The 21,793-nt window shown below is 38.4% G+C and overlaps 2 protein-coding genes across 2 annotated transcripts in view; one reads left to right on the forward strand and one right to left on the reverse strand.

The window, feature by feature from the left end:
• Nucleotides 1-3,733: 3,733 nt before the first annotated feature.
• Nucleotides 3,734-10,581, forward strand: si:dkey-1h6.8 (uncharacterized). Its single transcript, XM_035954045.2, has 2 exons — nt 3,734-3,862; nt 6,220-10,581. Exon 2 carries the CDS (start codon nt 6,337-6,339, stop codon nt 7,693-7,695), a length of 1,359 nt encoding a protein of 452 aa, XP_035809938.2. The 5' UTR covers nt 3,734-3,862; nt 6,220-6,336; the 3' UTR covers nt 7,696-10,581.
• A 2,474-nt stretch (nt 10,582-13,055) lies between these two features.
• mthfd1a (methylenetetrahydrofolate dehydrogenase (NADP+ dependent) 1a, methenyltetrahydrofolate cyclohydrolase, formyltetrahydrofolate synthetase) overlaps nt 13,056-21,793 on the reverse strand; it is a 15,816-nt gene continuing 7,078 nt past the window's right edge. Inside the window, exons 4-12 of the mRNA XM_023282828.3 lie at nt 21,532-21,591; nt 20,201-20,254; nt 19,978-20,114; nt 19,783-19,883; nt 18,841-18,977; nt 17,950-18,061; nt 17,735-17,862; nt 15,946-16,016; nt 13,056-15,518 (exon numbers count right to left, since the gene is read on the reverse strand). Of these exons, the coding sequence (XP_023138596.2) occupies nt 15,963-16,016; nt 17,735-17,862; nt 17,950-18,061; nt 18,841-18,977; nt 19,783-19,883; nt 19,978-20,114; nt 20,201-20,254; nt 21,532-21,591 (783 nt within the window). The 3' untranslated portion in view covers nt 13,056-15,518; nt 15,946-15,962. The remainder of the gene's footprint in view (nt 15,519-15,945; nt 16,017-17,734; nt 17,863-17,949; nt 18,062-18,840; nt 18,978-19,782; nt 19,884-19,977; nt 20,115-20,200; nt 20,255-21,531; nt 21,592-21,793) is intronic.

Here is a 21,793-nt window from a genome sequence, read left to right on the forward strand (position 1 = left end):
AATAATAATAATAATAATAATAATAATAATAATAATAATAATAATAATAATAATAATAATAATAATAATAATATATAATAATAAGTTATTAGAAAAAAACTTTGTTGCATAAAAGGAGAAATTGGGACTTATACAGCATTTCTCTCAAAATCTTGTAAAAAGAGGGAATTGAAAATATTCTGCAAATAAATTCACTTTATGATAAAAATGAAATCTTAGGCATACATTTTATAATTTAAGAATGAGTTGTAAATTAAAAGTTTACAAAATGAGATTTTATATATTTCTTTTTTACTTTGGACAACAGGTTTTGGTCGGAGCTGCAGGTGGAGGTTTGTGCAGATTCAGGTGACGGAGGTCGATGACTCATCGAGAGATGGCGTCACACATTCTCCGAAAATAACCTGAACAGCAGCGCGGTGCATGTTCTGAAACATGAGGAAGAAACATTCAGTTCAGTCAGATAATTAACTGATCTTCTCAGCTCTAATTATCAAGATTGTTGTCTAGTTTGATGTTTAAGAGGCAAACAGTTAATCAGCTTTCTTCTACAGTGTACAAAGGATCTGAATAACCAACAGTTTGTCTTTTGAATAGTTTAAATGCCATCAAAGCTGTAAATTTCACACTAAAAATGAAACAAACATTCAAAACAAAAAGCCACAAAGACATTTTACAGACAGTTCCTCTGCTTTCAGGGAGTCTGGTTCCTCTCTGGGCATGTTGTTTTAAAATCTGTCTATGTAAAGTTGAAGAAACGGAATTTAAAACTGTTCTTATCCCTTTAAAACATAATGAGAGGAATGAAAACACAGCTCTGTATGTTGAAAGGTTTCAGTGCGTTTCTGGATCAAACTGCTCACTGTTGTTACTATAAGTGTCCAACTAAGCTCATGCTTTCCAGTTTTATGTCTTTTTAAGTAAACATTTATTTAGTGGACATTCAGAGGAATGTGCTTGGTTTTATTTTCCACCTGAGTTCATAATGGACAAAGAAACAACATAATTTTACTTCATTGCTGATGGCAGCTATCAGGTGATGTTTTCGTCTTCTGTTCACTAGAGTCTGATTTTCATTGAAACACTAGAAACTAGTCGGTGTTCTGTGGTCATTTCATGCTCTAGATCAGCTGGTATTTTGTTCTGTGATCAGCTGATGTTCTGTGATCCTCTGATGTTCTGTGATCAGCTGACGTTCTGTGATTAGCTTATGTTCTGTGAATAGCTGATGTTCTGTGATCAGCTGATGTTCTGTGATCAGCTGATGTTCTGTGGTCATTTCATGCTCTAGATCAGCTGATGTTCTGTGATCCTCTGATGTTCTGTGGTCATTTCATGCTCTAGATCAGCTGATGTTCTGTGATCCTCTGATGTTCTGTGATCAGCTGACGTTCTGTGATTAGCTTATGTTCTGTGAATAGCTGATGTTCTGTGATCAGCTGATGTTCTGTGATCAGCTGATGTTCTGTGGTCATTTCATGCTCTAGATCAGCTGGTATTTTGTTCTATGATCAGCTGGTATTTTGTTCCGTGATCAGCTGATGTTCTGTGATTAAGTAATGTTCTGTAAACTGTTAGCTCATGTTCTGTGATCCTCTGTATGATGCTGTTGCAGCTCAGGAAGTCTCACCTGTCTCAGCAGGTGAAGTTGGATGGAGGCTGATTCACTTCAGGTTCAGCTAACTATGATGCAACAGTTTCAGTCAGTTTAAAGTTCCAGGTTCTGTATTTGTATTATTGTCTGAGTTTCACTACATTTCCCAGTGAGCACAAAAGATTAAACTAAAGGCCAGAATCTGAATAAAAGGTTTGTGACCGTCGCTGGATGTTTCCTGGTGCTCTCACCTGTTGGAGCATCCGATTGGTCGATCTGCTGTTGCTTAGGGACAGATGAATGTATTTTTACCCTCCATCGCTATAGAAACAAAAGCTGCCATGGTTCTTCTTCACACCTTTAAAAATAGACAACGACATGTGTCATTAGAGAACATAGAGCCCGCAGCAGCAGATCGAGAACTGATCACTGATCAATATATCAGAGTCTGTTAAGTTAAATTTGTGTTTTCGTCACTGGTTCTTTAAGAAAAAACAGTTCAAGTCAACTTTTTTGTGATTTGTGTTGGAAAAGGTCTCAGTAACAGACACAAATTTTGTAGTTTGCTGATAATTTCACTGGAAGCTGAAACGATAGAAAACCATAGGAGCTCATAAAATGAACATGACTAACTTCTCCTGTAATCAGCAGCTAATCGCTGAGTTTATTCAATAGTTGTTCCCAGCAGAGCAAGACATTCATCACTGCAGCTCTCAGTTGCACACTCTGGGGCTGTTTGATATCTGTGAGTTACTGAGCATCAAACCTCATCAGCTCAGGACAAGTCACCCTCAGCATATTAGTGCTTTACAATAGTATTTTTACTTCATCCTTCATTGCAGGTCAGATATGTCTTTAAGTGCATGTCAGTTTTCTTTATTAAATGTTCTTTATTGACGACTGGCTGCAGGAAAAAGGCAGAACTAAAAGCTTTATGTTTCCTCTTTTGGATCGTTGTTCTTTTGTCTTTGTAGTGATTTTTGTGTCTTTTTGCACATGGGTTTATATCTGTTTTGAACGTTATTTTGGCTCATACAGTGTCATTTGACTCTTCGTGGTCATTTTTGTGACCACTTTTGTGTGTTTGTGGTTGTGTCTGCATCTGCGGTCACTATACTTTTAGGTTTTTTTATTTTACCTTTTGTGGTCATTTTTGTCTTTTTTTGTCTCTTTGTCGTAATTTTTGTGTCCTTATTAAGATTGTTTTTGTGTCTTCTTGTGATAATTTTTGTGTCTTTGTGGTCACTTTGAATCTGTTTGTGGTTTTTTGTTTTTTTTTTTGCTTGTGTTTTATTTTCTTGTTTGTTTTTGTCTCTTTTGATCATTTTTGTGTCCTGTTGTTGTTGTTTTGTGTGATGCTTTGCCTTTTTCGGGCAAATTTGTTTCTCGTTTGAGGTCGTTTTTGTGTCTTTGTTGTTGTTTCGTGTATTTTTGTGGTTATTTTGATTCTGTTTGTGGTTGTTTTTGGTTTTTCTGCTTGTGCTGTGTTTTTTTGTTTAGTGTTTTTGTTGTTTTTGGATGTTTTTTCGAGGGGCGGGGATGGGATCTGTGGGTCGCTTGTCTATTTTCCATAAAAAAAAAATTTTGACTCTTTTTTTTAACTGTACTTGTCATTTCTGTGTCTTTGTGGTCATTTTAAATCTATCGGTCATTGGGCTTGTTGGCTTGTTGTTTTCTTTTTGTTGTTTTTGTCTCTTTTGATCTTTTTTGTGTCTTGTTGTTGTTTTGTGTGATGTTTTGCCTTTTTAGGGGCAATTTTGTTTCTCGTTTGAGGTCGTTTTTGTGTCTTTGTTGTTGTTTGGTGTTGTTTTTGTGGTCACTTCATTGACTCTCCACCCAGAACAGCGAGTTCTATGAAATTCTGCCTCCATGCTGAACGTGTCGTTGTGTTTCTCTCTTCCTGTTGCTCTGGTGCAGCCGTCCTCTGTGTAACGATGACACATATCACACGTGTTGAAACGTTTCCTCTGCTTTGAGTTTCTCCTCTCATGATCCGACCGTCTAAAGATAGAAAACTCTCATTATAAGAAATAAATGCCAGTCCTGCTTCCTGTTCTTCTGCCCCCGGGGGACATCACTGCCTCCCCCCTAACCCCCACCACCCCCCTCCCTCCCACCATCTTATTGAAGAAGCAATCTGTGTAAAACAAAACGCCAATCAGTGCGGTTGCCATGGAAACTGGGGCGGTGCAGCAGCAGAGCAGCGATCCGCTCAGTGCTTCCCGTGGTCTCGCAGAGAAACTGATCTGATCAACAGCGTCCGCTCAGGTGAGATTTTCTCTTTTATTTCTCTCTGATCCATCAGCTGCTGCTTTACCTGCCTGCTGACATCATCGCTGCACGTCTGATGACATCATCACTCCACGTTTGCTTCGCTTCAACTGCAGATGATCTCATTGATTGTAGTTCTAAAGTTTGTGTTTGTGTGAGGAGTGGATCTGAGGCAGCAGCTGTCTGATAAACAGAGTACTGAACACTGATCAGACTCTGGGATTTTAAGACTTATTGATCGAGCTGACTGGATGTCAGTTTGCATCATCTAGTTGTATAAATCTGTCAGATTCTATGTTTAGAGTAAAATACAGAAACTGTAATCACCTTTCTGTGTATAATGTTGTTTTGAAATATTCTTTATTCAGGATGCAGAATTGTGTAACCTGCTCATAAATGATGCTGTAATCAGAAGAGGTGAAATTAAATGTCAGCGAGTGATAATAAATGCTGGAAACCACAGACCAATTAACACGTTTGTTTCTATTTCAGGCACAGTCTGTGTAAAATTAGGGAATTAAGCGTCATTATGAACCTTCTGTGTGTTGCTTTCACTGACTGTGAGGACATGTGGGGAATTATATGTCACACAAATCCAGCTGGCAGACTTCAAAAGACAGAAATAAGAACCAAGAAACTGTTCATCATATTAAAGATTAATGGTCTTAATAGATGAAAATATCGAGATCTGGTCGAGTTTAAAACAGTCACGCCACATAAAGAATTATGACGTATGCAGAGGCAGAAATGATTTTGAGTAATGAACTGTGAGGACCAACGTTAAAAAATGTATGTGAATTTATGGAACAGCTGCAGAGGAGAATAAAACATGAAACCCAGTTAAATGAAACAGCTAACTGACGGATTTATTGAACCAATATAAAAATCAAGCAGACACTGGCTCAGTGGTCTGTCTGTGTTTCTGTAATATGATGTGTCTTATAAAAAAGTGTCCCCACAACAAGACATTTTCCTATAAATAATTTGGTGTTATTGTGTTGTTTTTACTGTTCCGGGGTTAATTCCTATTTATTGTCTCGGCTGCAGACTGAATAATAAGAGATCATTTTAGAAGAACATGACATGAAGGCTGTGCTTCCTCGAGGAAACAAATATATGTAAACATTAATTTGTGTTTTTTTATGTCCAAATAAAGCATCTTTGTTACTATTTGCTGATTTCTTATTGAATATTTTTAGCAGAATTCAGGTTCTCCTTGTCTGTGAGTGACACTCATCATCATGTCCCATCTGCTGTACTAATCAGCCAGACGCAGCGCTACATTAACATATAACAACATCAGCATCCAGCTTTACTTCAGTCTGCAGCACATGAAAGTCAACATAGATGTTCTCCAGTCAGACTGCAAACCCACAATTGTTGTTGAACAAAGCTGAAAATCTGCAGCAGTTATGATGTTATTATGTGACTGTCTACATTCACCAATATGTTCTACATTATATTTATCTTCAAAAGAAATAAATCAATAAATACCTGGATCTGATCTTCAGTTCACCATTCCTGACTTTTTAAAAAAATTCATGCTGAGGTTTCTTGTATAAATTGAGTTTTCTGGATGTAAAACTTCCTTTGAAATGAACACCTCCATTTGGAACATGGTTTGTTTCTCATTTAGTTGTAATTTATTGGAAACTTTGAGCCATTTTATCTTCTACAGAGTCATCGAGTGTAAATATGAAACAAAAAAACATCTATTAATCATTCTCAATCTTATCTGCACTTCACTGAATCTTCATACTACAAGTGATAATTGGATCAATAGCTGATCAGTACACACATACAGTGAAATTACATGCAGCAGATCCGAAACTTTATACAAAACTTTATACAAAAGAGCAACAGATTTTAGATTTCACAAATTTCTGTGATTTCCAGCTTGATCAGTGACAATAGCAAGACACTGAATATTGTTTTAGCACAATCTGTTTTAAAATGCAAAATTTAAGAATAATTTACTGAAATCAAACCATTTTATCACAGTTTTTTTTCTCTCCATCATATACGGCTGTATTCTATAGATTAAACACAAATAAATTTGGGTTATTCTATTTCTAAAATTCTTCTACAGGCCAGAATGAATTTCAATATTAGTGATAAAAATCTGAATGTGTGTGACAAAATGATTAGTACTTTTCTTGCTAACTTGAGATCATATCCAGATGCTTCATTCAGAGAGCAGAAAATGCTTCAGTCATGATCACTTTTTGTTGTCTGAGCTACAGGATGTTCAGTCGGGTGACACAGATTTCAGACTCTTGTATTAGCAGTTTAATATCTGCTGCCCCATCTGTCATAAATCAGCATGAATGTAATCTGGCCGTGTGTCTCCGCAGGTTCCCAGGTGTTTAATCTCTGCAGCAGATGGTTCATCAGCAGCTGATTGTGGACAGAAGAGCTGAAACGCCTCCAGTAAGCAGAATAACCATTTAGCTTGTCCGTGGAGACGAACCATGGCAACGGAGGATGGAGAAGGCGTGCGGCGAGGTGAAAAAGTTGGTTTGAAGAGGAAGCTGACGGGTCCTCCAAGGCTGCTGCTGGGAAAAACCAGAACCAGGAGCACAGGGGAGGATCGACCTGAGACCAGGGCTAAGAAAGAGAAGATGGAAAACAGTGATGGAGACAAAATCTCAGGAAAATGTTCAGCTGCTGCAGCAGATAGCGAAGCTGAGCTGACAGAAACTGTGGAGGAAGAGGTTTCATCTGAAGCAAACTGCCAAGCCTCAGGTAAGGTTGATGACACCAGGACCAGGAAGAGATGCAGGTGGTGGAGCAAATTCTCCTCAGCTGTTGGTTGCATCAGGACAAGCGACGGCTCTGTTCCACCAGAAGAGACACTGCAGGAGGCCAACATCGCCCCAATGAACAACTTAGAAGAAAACAGTGAGAGAGTTCCTAAAGAGAAGAAGAAGTTTAACATGAGGACATGGCCGATGTTCAAAAGGTTCATGACTTCTTCAGAGAAACAGCAGAGAGACGTGGTGGAGAACAATGACAAATCTCCAGTGACCTTCCAGAAAAAACTGCAGAAGTTCTTCCTCAGACGTGGAAAGGGACGATCGTCAGGTGTCCTGCAGGAAAACATGGAGGACATGATGATGGTCCAGGAGTCTACATGTTTAGAGGACAATCCTACTGATGTGCAGAGCAACGGACATGGTCGGAGTCCAGAGGTGGTGATGGTCACGGCTGAGATGAGCGTTCAGCTGACGGAAGATCGAGCTGCTGCAGAGACTCCAGATGAAAAAGCAACAAAAGCCACCAAGGACGATTTGACAAACTCTGCGGACGGATCAAAGATGATCCAGACTGCCACTGATGTTGTTTATGTCACGGCAGACACAAGTGAGGTGTCTGTTTTAGTTGAAGTTATGTGTTCAGAGAAAGATGAGGTTTTCTGTGACTCTACTGAAGCTGTCCTTGACCTCACTGATCAACTCTCAGCCTCAACGGTTCCATCTGAGAATGATCCTGAAGCGGCTCCTCAGGAGAAGATGGATCAAATCACCTCCAATTCTCTTCAGCCATCGACTAACGGACCCTCCATCCGGATCGAGCTCTTTCCACCGGACGACGATGGTCAGGAGGATGAGGAGGACGGAGTGTGTTGGGGAGGCAGCTCACCCTCAGAGAACCACAATCACCTCCTCCTCCTGTTTGACTTCGAACACAGCGAGCGACAGCTGCTTCAGACGGCTCGATCGCTAGTTCGAGCTGCCATGAAGGCCGCTGTGGATCAGCTGATCAGAGAGCAGCAGAGTGATGCTGACTGTGTCCACCGAGAGCCGCAGGGCTGCAGAGATCACGCCTGAAGACGAGTAACAGAGGAAGACCACTGCTCACGCGTCTACTAAACTTTAACCTGAACAGGAGAGGACTTCAGTCCAAAGGATGATCAAAAGAAGAAAAAATTTATTTGAAAGTAATCTTAATAGATGAAAGGTAGAAATACTTACAGTTACCTTTGCCCTGAGCTGAGCCTTACAGGTAGCAAGTGAACCACCACAATGCACAACAGCCACAATGTGTAATTATATACTGTATTTTTATATGAACTCTTTGACTGTTGGCTACAGAGTCCTACTGGAGACTCCATATAGAGCTGTCATCACTTATAGCTGCTAAACTACATATACAGACTATAATAGGGATGTCCGATAATATCGGCCCATTGATATTATCAGCCTGATATTGGGATAAAAATGTAATATCCGTCAATATCATTATCGTTTTTTTTTGTTTGTTTTTTTTGCCTATCATTAAAACTGATCAAACAATGCCTGGATTTCGCCGGCATTTACCATAAATGATCACATCATCAAACTGCGTCATGAAGTGTGTAAACAGAAGTGTGGCTGCCATAACAAGCTTGCTGTACCTGACTAACAATATGTCTGTGGTTTGGAATTATTTCCAAGCCCACATATATCGGTATTGGTATTGACTGATATCAGAATCGGAAAATGAGAGTTGGGCAATATCGGCATATTGGTTATCGGCAAAAAAGCCAATATCGGACATCCCTAGACTATAACGCGGCGATAGATCTCATCGACGGCAGACATGTTGACTCGTCTACTTCGGTTAGCTGGTTCCAGGTTCCTGTTGTTAGACAGTCACTGGCATCTCTTACTGAGACAGTACGAGATGTAACTGAGCCATTGCAAATGAACTGTTTCCTGCTGTTCTTTTCCTGCTGTGATGAAACAAAATGCCTGCTGTAAGAGTTGTACTGATGTGTTCTTCCAGACAATGTTCCCAGGTTGTCCACAGTCACATTCAGATTTATAACTGATTCAGGGCTTTGATCTGTATTAACTGTAGCCTGAAGAGGAAACGGGTCCAGATTCAACGGAAGGCCAAACAAAACAGCCATGAAAAAACACATGTATATATTGTCTGCCTCCAGTGGATGTAGATTGTGGCTGTAAGCCTGCCCTTGGTCACTCATGTCATGTGTCGTCTTTCCTTCCACTATCTACCGTTTTCAACATCCCATTTGCCACCAGAAACCATGATAACAATCTCTGGGCCAGGAACCTACCCCACTGAAAATTTCAAGTGCACTCAGACCATTCTACACAGCACTGACTCAGCACTAGAGAATGGTCTGGCTATCCAAGACTATCTTCCACCGGACAAATCATCATTCCCCACTTAGAGTTATTCTAAAACAGAAAAAAAAGAACCTACACGTACACACACAAACCCACAAATAACTTCATTGGACGCTAGCTATTTTGGGGAGGGGCTTAGTGAAGTGACAGTCGTCACCATCTGTGCAGCTCTGCAGACATTATTTTTACCTTTTTTAGCTGCTGTTTTGGTTTTTGTTCAGTCAGTGCTTGACCAGCTGAGCGACTCTGCTAGAGATGAGCTGGTGAACTTAATGGAGCATTTCATGGCTAAAGACACGCATAATTCCTGCAGGAGCTGGTGGAGACCAAAATCAGAATTGAAACCAGTCTCTCCAAGATTTTCAAGATTGTTGCGACAACTTTAGTAAAAAATTGCAATAGAAGTTTCAATGCTGTAAGCATATTTGTTGCAATGAAACTGCGGGAGACAGTGGCAGTTGCTAAAAGTTGCATTTTTTTCAGCTTTTAGAACATGTTTCAATATTCTAATTGACAGTGTTTATTCCTATACTAATTCTTTAACACGCTCCAACCCATTTACACAAGCTCGCACCCCACGGTGGGAAATCAGCACCATCCAGATACTGGTTTAACATGAAGTGGTTGGTAGATTTAAGGCTTTTAAGGGCTTTAGCAGTAATTTTTGTTGGTAAATGAGAGACATTAGAATCAGACTTGTCTGGATCTTCAAACCATAAACAAGGAAGTGAATTCGGTGACGTGCATGCATTACATTTGCACTGGAAATTGCAATGATTGGTGGAACTCATGGAAGGCAGGCCAAAATTGTGGAAAAGTTGCGGTGATTGGACAAAATTGCAAGGCCGCGCAGAATTCATGGAGATTGGTTGAATTTGCGTGAATTGTTGCGATCGCAACGTCACAAATTCATGGAGGGGCTGTAAAAAGAGAACAAATGTTTAACAGAGATTCATCAGATCAACACAAACTCTCCAAATGAACCATGCTGTAACTACTATTTGTTGAAATAAGCAGCTGATTAACAACAAATTATTGTTACAAGCTATTTGATGAGTGAAATGTTGCTATCTGAACAACATACGATCAGCTCATGTGGGTTTCATAGTTGGTGTCAGTCTCTGCCTGAGAGTCAAAACTCAAGGTAAAAACACTGGTGAACTCAGTATCATTAACTGTACAATGAAAAAAATGCATGTTTTGTTTAATTCTTTCTGAATGATTAATTATTCCTTAAAATAGATTCAGCTCATTAACTTGCTTAATAATTATTAGCGATAATTAATATTAATAAATTGTGTTAAATGCTAATTTTCTTCAGGTGCTGAAGCTTGATATTAGATCTGATGTGCTTTGATATTCTCTTGTGTATAATTCAGTTTGCAGTACTTTGTTTTAAATAAATATGTTCCTCATATCTGACATTTTACCTTTACTATTTACATCAGTTCGAAAATATTAATTGAAAAAAGAAAATGTTGAGCATTTATTCATCAGTATTGAACTCACCTCAAAATGTTTGAAAAACTACAGCGCAAACTGAATATTTGTTCATTTCTGAGAATTAAATGTGTTGTCTGAGTGTTTTACTGCTTTTCTTGATCACAAAAGGCAGACAGAGGAGTACTTGAATTGTGTCGACTGCAGAAACCAGAAAAATGAGAAGAAACAGAAGGAAAATGATTTTTAAAGGTCAGAGCTGCTGAAGGTGAATCATCTTCAGATACACCACTGTGTGTTTGCAGATTTTAAGAGTAAAAAACATTTTTCATCCAGAAGAATCAAATGTAGAAACACAAATACCCGGAACTGGAAAGTTTCATACCTATAAAACATAATTCTTACTGAGGAAATAAAAACAGAAATTGGACTGATGGTGTTGCTCCGGTCAGACTGACTGTCACACTTACTTATCAATCAGTTCTATTAATGACTGAAGATCTGATCTCTTGTCACAGCTGTCAGTCTCAGAGACTGACACCTGTGAGATTGTCTGTTTGATTTCCTTCAGAGCAGCATGAAGATGATCTTGACCATTTATTACAGATCACTAAGATGATGTGATTGTAATCGATAAAGGGCTAAAGAGTTCTCTGAGGGTTTTATCGATCCTCTGTTTGGTACTTTATTGTTGTTGCCTTAATTATTTTCTGTGTAGTGATAAAATCATACAGGTCACACACATTGTGTAATTTTATTTGACAGTGCTGACTGAATGAAGTTTGTTGCACAGGTGATATTATCAACGGAGAAATGTCATTTACTTTTGACACTGTGGCAGCATGAAGTGATTCACTGCAGTACAGTCAAAGCACTTGTTTTTCAGAAAGCATAGAAGAGATATTTAGCTTTATGCTAACGTACCTGACAGTGCTGCTGCTGTTTCCTTCTCCACCTTTGCGAAGAAAAAAAACAACATTTTCGAGTTTAGCCTCGATTATATTGAATCATTGAATATTCTTTTTTTATATTCTGAAGACAATAGCACTGATGTGTAGCTCGGGCTATGCTAGGGTCCTACATACAGAACTGTGCATGAAGCTGAAAATCTGAATCCATGTTACACCTGGCAGGTGCCTCCTATCTAGACTGTATATAAATTTGAGTTCACATTTATATTTACTACAGAAATAAATACATAACGTTGACTGAGAATAACATATGAATAAAATTTGAATACTGAAGCTACACAGCTGCGTCAATAGCTAATATACGTTATCAAGCTAGCGGCCGCAAACTTTGGCTACATTTGTTTATTGTTGCAACTTTCAAAGTAGCTTGAGTTTGAAAACATTAATTTTAACTAGCATCAGTAATATTATCTAGCTAATTATTATTCAAAATAAACAACACTTTTATATATAATTGTTGCCTTAGCTAACTGGCTAGATAGCAGACTAGCCTGACAGTGGTAGGCTACACATAGCGCACTGTGTGGATGGAAAGCAGACACACACACGTGTTTCTATCACTTTAGAGTTCAGATTCACCTCAAATGTTGCTGCTGCAGAGAAAAGAAAGAAAATTTGAGTCCTAGGTTTTCTTCTAACAATTTATTTTGAGTTTTTTACTGGAAAAAGAGGAAAAAATGTCCAACTATACACAAACTCTTTATTTCTTTCTGTTTTTCTGTTCGCTTTCATCATTAACTGTCCTTGAAGTTCTTCTCTCAAGTAAAAACATCAACGCTAACAGAAATGATGAATAACTTTATTTTGGTCACACTGCAGAGGCGGCAGGATGACTTGATGAATGAAAAATTACATTCCAAACAGAATATTTAGAAGATAACAATGAGCTAAACTCTGCAGATTGTTGAGATTTTCTGTCAATAATCAATACAACAGTCTTTAAAGCAGGGAGCGGCTGTTCTCTGCTTCTGTTTCCATGACGACGACGACAGCCTCTGAACCCTGAACAAACAGAGCTGCTGAGTTTAAAAGTCAAACACTGTTTATTCTTTATCCTGCTGAATGCATTTAACTCAAGAGTTTTGACATTTTTACTTTTTGAGAAATGAATTCAGTTCTTGAGATCGACTGGATTTCTCTCAGAGTTACAGGTTTCAGGGTTAAATTCCTTCTTTGTGTTTGTTTAGCTGGAGAAGAATAGACACAAAATGCTTGTATTAAAGGATCTTAACTTGATTTGTCTCAGACTGAAGACTCTGGATTTAGTCCCCACTGACTTGAACTGAAAATTTTTTTCAAAATATGGATGATAAAACAAGAAATGCCCGTTTGCCTGACTTAAGATTTGAGCTAGAACAAGTGAAATGCCAAATAGAGATGCTTGGCCTCAGATTCTGGTAGATTGTATGATAAGAAACAGTTTCTATCCACAGGCCATCAGACTGCCAAGTCACTGACTCATCTGCAATATCTATGAAAAGCAATATTTTGAACATACCTCCTGCCTTTGCACATATCCCTCTCCTGTTCACACGACAGTATTGCACGAGATGCCAACATTTGCACATAGACTTTATTTGTAACTATTTTTATTGTATTTATTGACAATAAAGTTTTTAAATCTTCAAGAAATTACACACATGATGAGAAATAAACTTGTTTATTAAGAAATACAGAAATCGTTCAGCTTTTATTAAGGTAGCGTTACAAGATTTATTAGTTTAAAAACGAGCAAAATAATTATTTGTTTTATTATATATAAAAATTAAGGGAAACGGAGGCTTTGCTTTGGTTCATTCTAGATTCTGAAGAAAGAAAAAGTTAAACTCGCAGCAGCATGCACTACACAAATGGTTATAAATCAACTGTTTGTTGCGTTTACACTTGGCTCAGACTACAGGAGATCTCGGTTCTGAACAGAAATCTGGTAAAGGATCTTTGTCTGATCCAGTTTATTTGGTAAAGGTTCATAGATACAGGCTTCAACTTCCCAAACTGAACTGGGGCCACCTCAATAACATCAAACATGTTTGATATTGAGGAGTAAAAATCAGGGTGGTTACTTTTATCACAGCAGCCTAACCCAACGCTAAATAATCTAATCCTTGAGACTAATATGATCTAAAGATATTAAAATTGAGTTAAAATTTCACCCCTAGTTTTCACTGAAGAATAGATTAACCATGTTGACCACATCTTGCCAAACATTTATCTTTTTGCTTTTGTTGTTTTTCTCTCGGCAAAGCATTAGTAGTAGTAGTTTTGACTTCTTTTGTTCAGACATAAGGTGAAAAGAACTCAAATCTACTGCATTAGTCAGAAGACATGATGAATGTTTTTGAGCTAAAGTGTTATTAGTGCTACAGCAAGTTGTTGCATCACAGTCTCCATTTTGTTTACATCTGTTTCCCTGTGAGATGACGTGTGGCAGTGCTCCCATTCTGCTCCCTCTGGCACGACAATTTTAATAACATCCTGTAGTGTGTGATGTGTCATCATTTTTCAAATCCTGCAGTGTGTGGTCTAAATCCAGCCTTAAGGCCACTACACACTGTGTGATTTTCGGCCGTCCCAGTCAAAACATTCAATTCAATTCAATCTTATTTATATAGCGCCAATTACAGGTCAAATTGTCTCAAGGTGCTTTTCAGAACCCACATGCCTGAACCCCCAGAGGTAAGAAGATAGCAATCATGAGAAATCGTGGCAATGTCTTTGGTCTTGGCTCTAAATCGGTGGTCCTATGTATCACTGAGACAGGTTCAAAGACGGCCGTTTTCATGGTTTTGCAACCAAAGACAAGCTGCGATAAAATTCTGACAGTTTCAGAAATTCGGGGTGATCGTCTCAAAGCGTGACTGCTGCTGTGACCTACGACATCTAACTAACCAACAGAAATGCGGTATGAAATGACGTACTGGCGCTAAACCCAAATAAATGATTTGCAGTGACAATGGCAAAACCCATCAAAACAAGTATGTGGGATTTAAACAAAAAAGACAGCCTAGTGGAGCTGTGGCAGCAGAAGCCTTTTTGACGTGTCCTCCAGCTCGTACCACAACCAGACAAAAAAGGACGTAGCATGGAAGGCTATAGTGGCGAAATTGCAGCTCCCAGGTTAGTAACCTAACATAAGCGGCTAGCAAACACACACACACACACACACACACATACACCCTGCCGTAAATAGTGGCCACAGCACTTAAGCTAGATAATAAATAATGTGACCCTCTATGTTTTGCTTCAGTTATTTATTTTTCATGAATGGACGGTGCATGCTTATGACTTATTCTTCCTCATTCATGTCAACTCAGGTACATCGTAGACTGTGTTTTAGCTTGTATTTTCATCGTGCAATCTGCACAGATCAAACTTCATGCCCAAAGACTTTTAGATTCGTGTCGTACAGTGTAGCAAGCTGTGAACTTATGAGATTGCTAGAATCGCACAGTGTGTAGAGGCCTTTAGGGACAGTTCAGGTTTGGCTTCAGTACTGTATGTCATCATAGTTGGTTGACCCAACCATCCACCCCAACCTCCTCCTAGCACCATCTTTGTGACTCCATAACTAAGTTACCTGACTGCCTTTTACAGAGGACAGCCTCAAATTTTTCACAGTTGATCATTTTGAAAGGAAACATGAAAAAGCAGAAAAGCACTAAGGGTTTCAGTAAACACAGCAGAATGGAAACTCAAACGTGCATTTAAAAGTGACAATAGTAAAGATATGATGTCGATATTTTGTTTGAAAGGAAAGCTAGATAAGTCTACACTTCATGTCTTCTAGTTTAAATCATGTAAGTATTCTGTGCAGGTTAATGTGAATAATCAGATTTTACACTCAATAAATTAATCAATTAAATTGAAGAACACGAGAAAATGACTGAAAGAGGTCAGAGCAGAAGCAGAAAAACACTGATTAAAAAATCAATTATATAAAAGAGAATGTGAAACAAAGAAGCAGAAAACAAAAGGAGGTCAATGAAGCTGTGGAACAGAGAACTGGCAACAATCAGCCTCTGAAACGGTATTTGTTCAAATCTGAAGATGTCATGTACATGTCTTCCATCACCGATTCCTCCTGGTCACCTGAACACACCTGTCTGCCTGCAGGGGAAGAAAACAACAAACAAACAAATGGTGAGACTTGTATAGCAGAAAGAAGAACTCTACAGATGATTCCCTGCTGCTGTTTCCATGTGAACAAGCATCTCATTAACCTGAACTAAGGTCTGTTTGACACAAATGCAACTCTCAGAACAACTTGTAAGCTACAAATATGTCAAATTAGAAAGCGCTGCTGCAGTCTTGTAATCATTATTTAAAATATCTTTCATCCCCCCTTCAGCTGAGAGCATCATGTGCACATTAAAGGATGATTAAAAAAAAACCCTCTTTGATTTACAGTTTTCCAACAAGATGTTTCGATGTATGTAATTTATGTTTCTGCTGTTAATGGTCCGAGTGTATCCCAAAGACACACAGAAGCCGAGTGTAAAATGTAAAAGCTGAGTTTACGCTGTGTCAGTGTTACCTGTCAGTGCCGGTGTTTCACCTGCCCGACTGACTCTTCAGGAGGAAACGCTGAGCGCTCTGCACCGTGTTCTGAAACAAAGAAATCCAAGAGAACACAAACAGTTAAAACAGTATTGATTGCAACAAAACCAGACAACAACTCTGGATCAATCGAGTTTTAATATTAATGTATTAACCCTGTATAGATCATAATTTCGCCTCCTGAACTTTCACATCCAAACTCTTAAAACCATCACAGTTTGATTACATCGATCCGTTCTATGGTTCTGTTGTATTTCACTCATTAAAACTCATGTGTTCTGATTGGCTGTCTGTTGACCAATCATCTGCAAACATCAGAGAACGGATGATGCAGATTCAAACTCAATGATTCTAAGTTTTAATTAAACACAAAACAGAGTCTGACGCAGGACGTACTGCACACAAGACAGTGTTTACTGATCACGGGAATTATTCAGACTAAATATTTAACATAATCTGTGTCTTTGTCCTTTATTGATTTATTTATTTATTGAATAGATACACAGTGTATGACTCTATCGTGTGTTTAAATATTAACTTACATAAACTGTTTTATTGCTCTGTCAAGGAACACGACAGAGTTTTGTGACGGTCGGCGTACTTTTTTCTGTCTGTCTGTCTGTCTGTCTGTGCGCAACATTACTCAAAAACAGAATAACGGATTTGGCAAATCCACCACTGCGGACTTATCGGGACTTATCTGTCAGAAATCATACAACAACTGAGCAGCCTTGGCGGAGTACTATGCTCTCTGAGTGCTTTTCTTGTTTTCAGTATTCATTACTTACACTGTAAAAAATGCTTGGAAAATTTCTGATGAAAAACTGTCAAACCATGACAGTAAAAATCTGTAAACTCTAAAACAGTTTGAGGCAGTTTATTTAACACTGAATCACCGTAAATAAGTTAATCAGGAGAAAACTGCATTATTATTTATTGTTAATTTATTGTTATTTAATGAAAACATTCCGTAATATGTATAACAACGATATTGGAATTTTTGCATTTATTTCTCAAAAAGAATGCCAGTTTTTACAGTTTCTACTGATATTGGAAACATGCTGTGATATTTATAACTAGTAATGTGGTGATTTTTGCATTTATTTCATATAAAAAAAAATACCTGTTTGGACCTGTCAAATTGATGAATGGACATATGGTTTAACATTTATGACAGCTATAACTGGAATCTTTGCTAAAAATACACATATTGACAGTTAAATACACTGACTGTTGTGCTGATAATTTGAAAAATGCTGTAATATTTATAAGAGGTCACACAAACTTTATTTTATATGGTGCTTTCATGTAAGTTTTCATGTAAAATGAAAATTCCTTTAAAGGTTAAAGCTTAATAGTAAAATATTGAACATTTTTAAACCGTGAAATCAACAGTATCAAGACATTTCTTTACCGCAAATGAAGAAAATGTTTTACAGTGATTTTATGGTAGAGTTCTGGCAACAGCTGCCAGAATTTTACCGTAAATTTTTTATTTTTTACAGTGTATGGTTATATGATGTACACAATAAAATATTTGCATTCATGAGGACATTTTTCTGCAGTTCTTTTAAATTTGTGCCTGTAAATATTTAAAATTAAAAACATTTATAGGAAACAAACTTAAAAAAGTAAATAAAATGATGTAAAGTAAAGCATCATTAGAAAAAAAAACATAAACAACATAAATAGGTAAATAAGAAGCTTAAAATACTACTACTGCAACTACTACCACTAGCTATTAATAATAATAAAAATAAAATAACCTCCATGAGCATGGCCACTGTCATGGGTCCCACCCCTCCTGGAACAGGTGTGATGAATCCAGCTCTCTCTTTGGCTGAGGAGTAGTGGACGTCTCCAACCACCCGCTTCCCGCTCGCCTTCGTCTCATCTGTCAGAGGTCACGCAGGTATGAATAAGTACAGTTTTCCAGCCTCCAGACAGCTGAGTTACTGATCTGTCTACTGATTTAATGAACCTGCGATGTAGTTGATTCCACAGTCGATGACCACAGCTCCCTCCTTCACCCACTCTCCTCTCACCATCTCTGCTCTGCCGGCCCCCACCACCAGGATTTCAGCCCGACCCACCTGCACACACAAGAAACACATCGGCCCCATCGGAATCAAACGAAACCAAGTGAAAAACCACTACATTTTCTGAAAGTCACTTCCACGTATCCTTCATTAAACAACACTATCAAACCTAAATGCACGTCTCGAGTATCGTGTTTAAACATATGAAGTTTAGCAGCTCCAACAAATAAGCAGCAGTATTGAGTGGGAAAAAAAATCTGTTAATTCAGGTTATTAAAAGTTTTCTACCAGCATTTCTCTGCTGTACTAGTGGCAGTAACGGCACTTTCTACCATAATCCATTTGTATATTCCTCGCAGCTCTGTTCCTCTGAGTGAAGTAAGCAGCCGATGATTGATTCATTTTGTGTGCAGGAAGAGTCACATTGTGCGTTTAATGAAAAAAGCCTGGATTAACAATGATAACCACAGTTGTGATGCTGGTTGTCTTTGTTTAGGTTTTGTCGTTTCTTTGCGGGACGCTGCAGGTAAACATCCCAGTGTGCAGACTGAATGGCTGCAGCTCTCCAGCTGCATCATGCTGGTAGCTCACCTCTTCTTTCTTCTAGTTTGACGTAAAAGTGTTGTAGGTGTTTGGCAGCTCTCACTGCTGGCTTCATTTCAGAAAAGTTTCAGAGTTGCAACGGAGGAATTCTACTTATGCTGGACTGTTCGTCCAATTTTAATCATTGTTAGAGCCTCAGTGAAAGAAAAGTCTTTCAATTTCAAACTGTTGCTGATGGCAACAGTAGACTTTGAACAAGAAAAAGCCAAAATGTGGTTGTGTGCCATCACCTGCTCAGGTAGGTCTGATGTCTTTGAGTGGCAGGTGGTCACGGTAGCGTGGTTCCACAGCAGCAGGTCGTGCATCGGAGCGCCAACGATTTTACTGCGACCGATGACGACCGCATGTTTCCCCGCCACTGACACACCTGCACACAAACAGCCAGTGAGACATTTCATGTGGATAAAGCCTGTGGAGGAGAAGCTAATGCGCCAAAACTCCTCCACCTTTTCTGCTCAGTTTTGTCTTATCTTAATTAACAAGTTCCAAACATGAGACACTTTCATGTAGACCCTACCCTAACCCTAACAAAAACACCAGCGGTTCTCAGTTAACCTTCACACCTTGTTTTCACACGGCTTTGTTTAGTCAGCAGCTTCGTATAATAAATGGATTATACCCACTGGTGTTCAGCACAAGGACATGAATCTCTTGAATGAATGAACTTTCACCCGATTCATCAACAATATGTGTCTATAATCTGCATGTGCAACTTTTTTACAAAGCTAAATTGTGTTAATAGGAGACAGTGCTTTTCTGAACAACTGAAGCTCCACATTTCTGAGCTACATCAGAGTCTGTAGGAGGAGGTTGGGGTGATTCACATCCAGAACTGTTAATTCAATTACAAAAACTATGTTCTAGGCATCTTTCCTGAATCAGAGACCTTGTTCATAGTGCTGCAGCCAGTACATGAGGAAACAAATACACTGTCATGTATGTCAATTATTTTACTGAGATATTCATCGTTCACATATTTGTGTCTAATGATGCAGATTGACTTTATTTCCAATTTATGATAATTGAAAACTTAAACTGCTCACTTGTTTGCAGTTGCAGTTCAGTTGTAAATAGACATAATTTATCACAACTTATCTGCCATGTTCGATGGGTTAAAATAAGTGAGTGTGTCTGGACTATGATGAAGTTTTTCAGTGTTTCCAGTGTGTGACCTGTCTGTCTGATGAGCTCCATGCAGCCGTTGGGGGTGCAGGGGATGAAGCAGTCGTTCAGATCACCTCGAGACAACTTCCCTGCATTAATACAACTCAGACTTCACACACACACACACACACACACACCCACACACGTGAAACCAGAGAACAAAAACATCCAGGACATGACAAGAGCTGCAGGACACCACGTACCCGTCCACGTCTTTCTCTGGACTGACAGCGTTGGTGATGAGCTCGGTGTCGATGCGGTTGACGGAGTCCAGAGGGAGCTGGACGATCAGACCGTGGACCGACACGTTCTCGTTGACAGACATGATGCTCTGCAGGACCTGCAGAATGACAGTGAACAGCAGGCGGTCAGACTTTAACCACAGCTGGATGTCAGAGAGAGAGATGATGACAGTTTATCTCCAACCTCGTCCTGCGTTGCTGTGTTCGGCAGCCGCACGTGTTTGGCATCGATCCCAATCTGCAGAGAAGAAATAATAAATTTGTATACATGCTAATCATTATTTTTACATTCACATGAACTCTGTTCTGTGGCTCGTGTTGCTTTGAAAGGTGAGGGGACTGGTCTTAATAAGATGAGTGAAAACCTCTTCAGTATGGAATCACAGGAGTGCCACAATAAAAGATAAATCTGTTTTAAAATAAGGAAATAAATGTGTAAATATAAAGAGGAATAAATAAATCTGTTAAAAATTAAGGAAATAAGTGTGTCATTATAGAGGAATAAATAAAATAAATAAATAAATAAATGTTTAAAAATAAGGAAATAAATGTGTAAATATAAAGAGGAATAAATACATAATAAATAAATCTGTTTAAAAAAATAAGGAAATAAATGTGTGAATAGAAAGATGAATAAATACATAAAAAATAAATCTGTTACAAAATCCGGGAATAAATGTGTAAATATAAAGAGGGAAGAATAAATAAATAAATAAATAAAAAGCAATGACAAAATGGAAAAACAAAAGGAAAAACAAAGGGAAAAGCAAAGACAAAATCTATCTTTATATTTCCATATCTTTTAATTTATTTTTAATTTTTTTATTTATTCCTCTGTTTTTACATTTATTTCCTTATTTTTTTAACAAATGTATTTTTTACTTATTCTTTTATGTATTGTGCTTTATATTTACACATACATGTCCTCATTTTTAAATAGATTTATTTATTTTTATTTCTCTTTATACGGGGGCGGCATGGCTCAGTGGGTAGAGTGGCCGTCTCGTAACCGGAGGGCTTCCGGTTCGATCCCTGGTCTGTCGAGCTCATGTCGAGGAACCCTGAGCAAGACACCGAACCCATAACTGCTCGTGATGGGTTGTGGTTAGCGCCTAGCATGGCAGCTTCCACCATCAGTGTGTGAATGTGATGTATAATGTAAAGCGCTTTGGATGTATTTATTTTCTGTGAGGCTTAATATTCTTTAGTTTTACATTTTTCACTTTGTGCTTATCTTTTCTAACACTACTATTACGAGTACTTTAAACATTTGCAAACCAGGTACTTGTATTTATTCATTCTACTCTTATTTAAGTACAAATCAAAGTGTAAACAAACTACAGTGCATCTCACTGCCGCTAAAGGAACATCTCAGTGTTTGAAGGTGTTTGGATAAGAGGAATTGCACATACCACACTTGCATTGTTGACTTGTATCACCAAACTTTGCAAGATCAGCTCTCCTGAACCTGATTAACATACAATAAGCTTTTTTTTCCTCTTGTTTATGTCTCACCTCAGCTGCAGCCTTCAATTTGGTGCTGATGTACAGGTTGGAGTCATCTCTGTCTCCCACCTGAAACACAGTTTACACCATCAGGACACGAAACACACACACTTCAGTCGTGCACTTTATTTCCCGGCAGTGACTCCAAACGCCCACAGAAGCTGATTATCTGTCACATCATTCATGAAATCAACACTGATAAGGAAAAACACGTGACAGTTAATGAAGATCATCCTACCACAGTCCTAATGAGGCTTCTCTCTAAGGCTCC

Source organism: Amphiprion ocellaris, chromosome 12, assembly GCF_022539595.1.
Source record: "Amphiprion ocellaris isolate individual 3 ecotype Okinawa chromosome 12, ASM2253959v1, whole genome shotgun sequence".
In the NCBI taxonomy this organism is placed as follows: Eukaryota; Metazoa; Chordata; class Actinopteri; family Pomacentridae; genus Amphiprion; species Amphiprion ocellaris.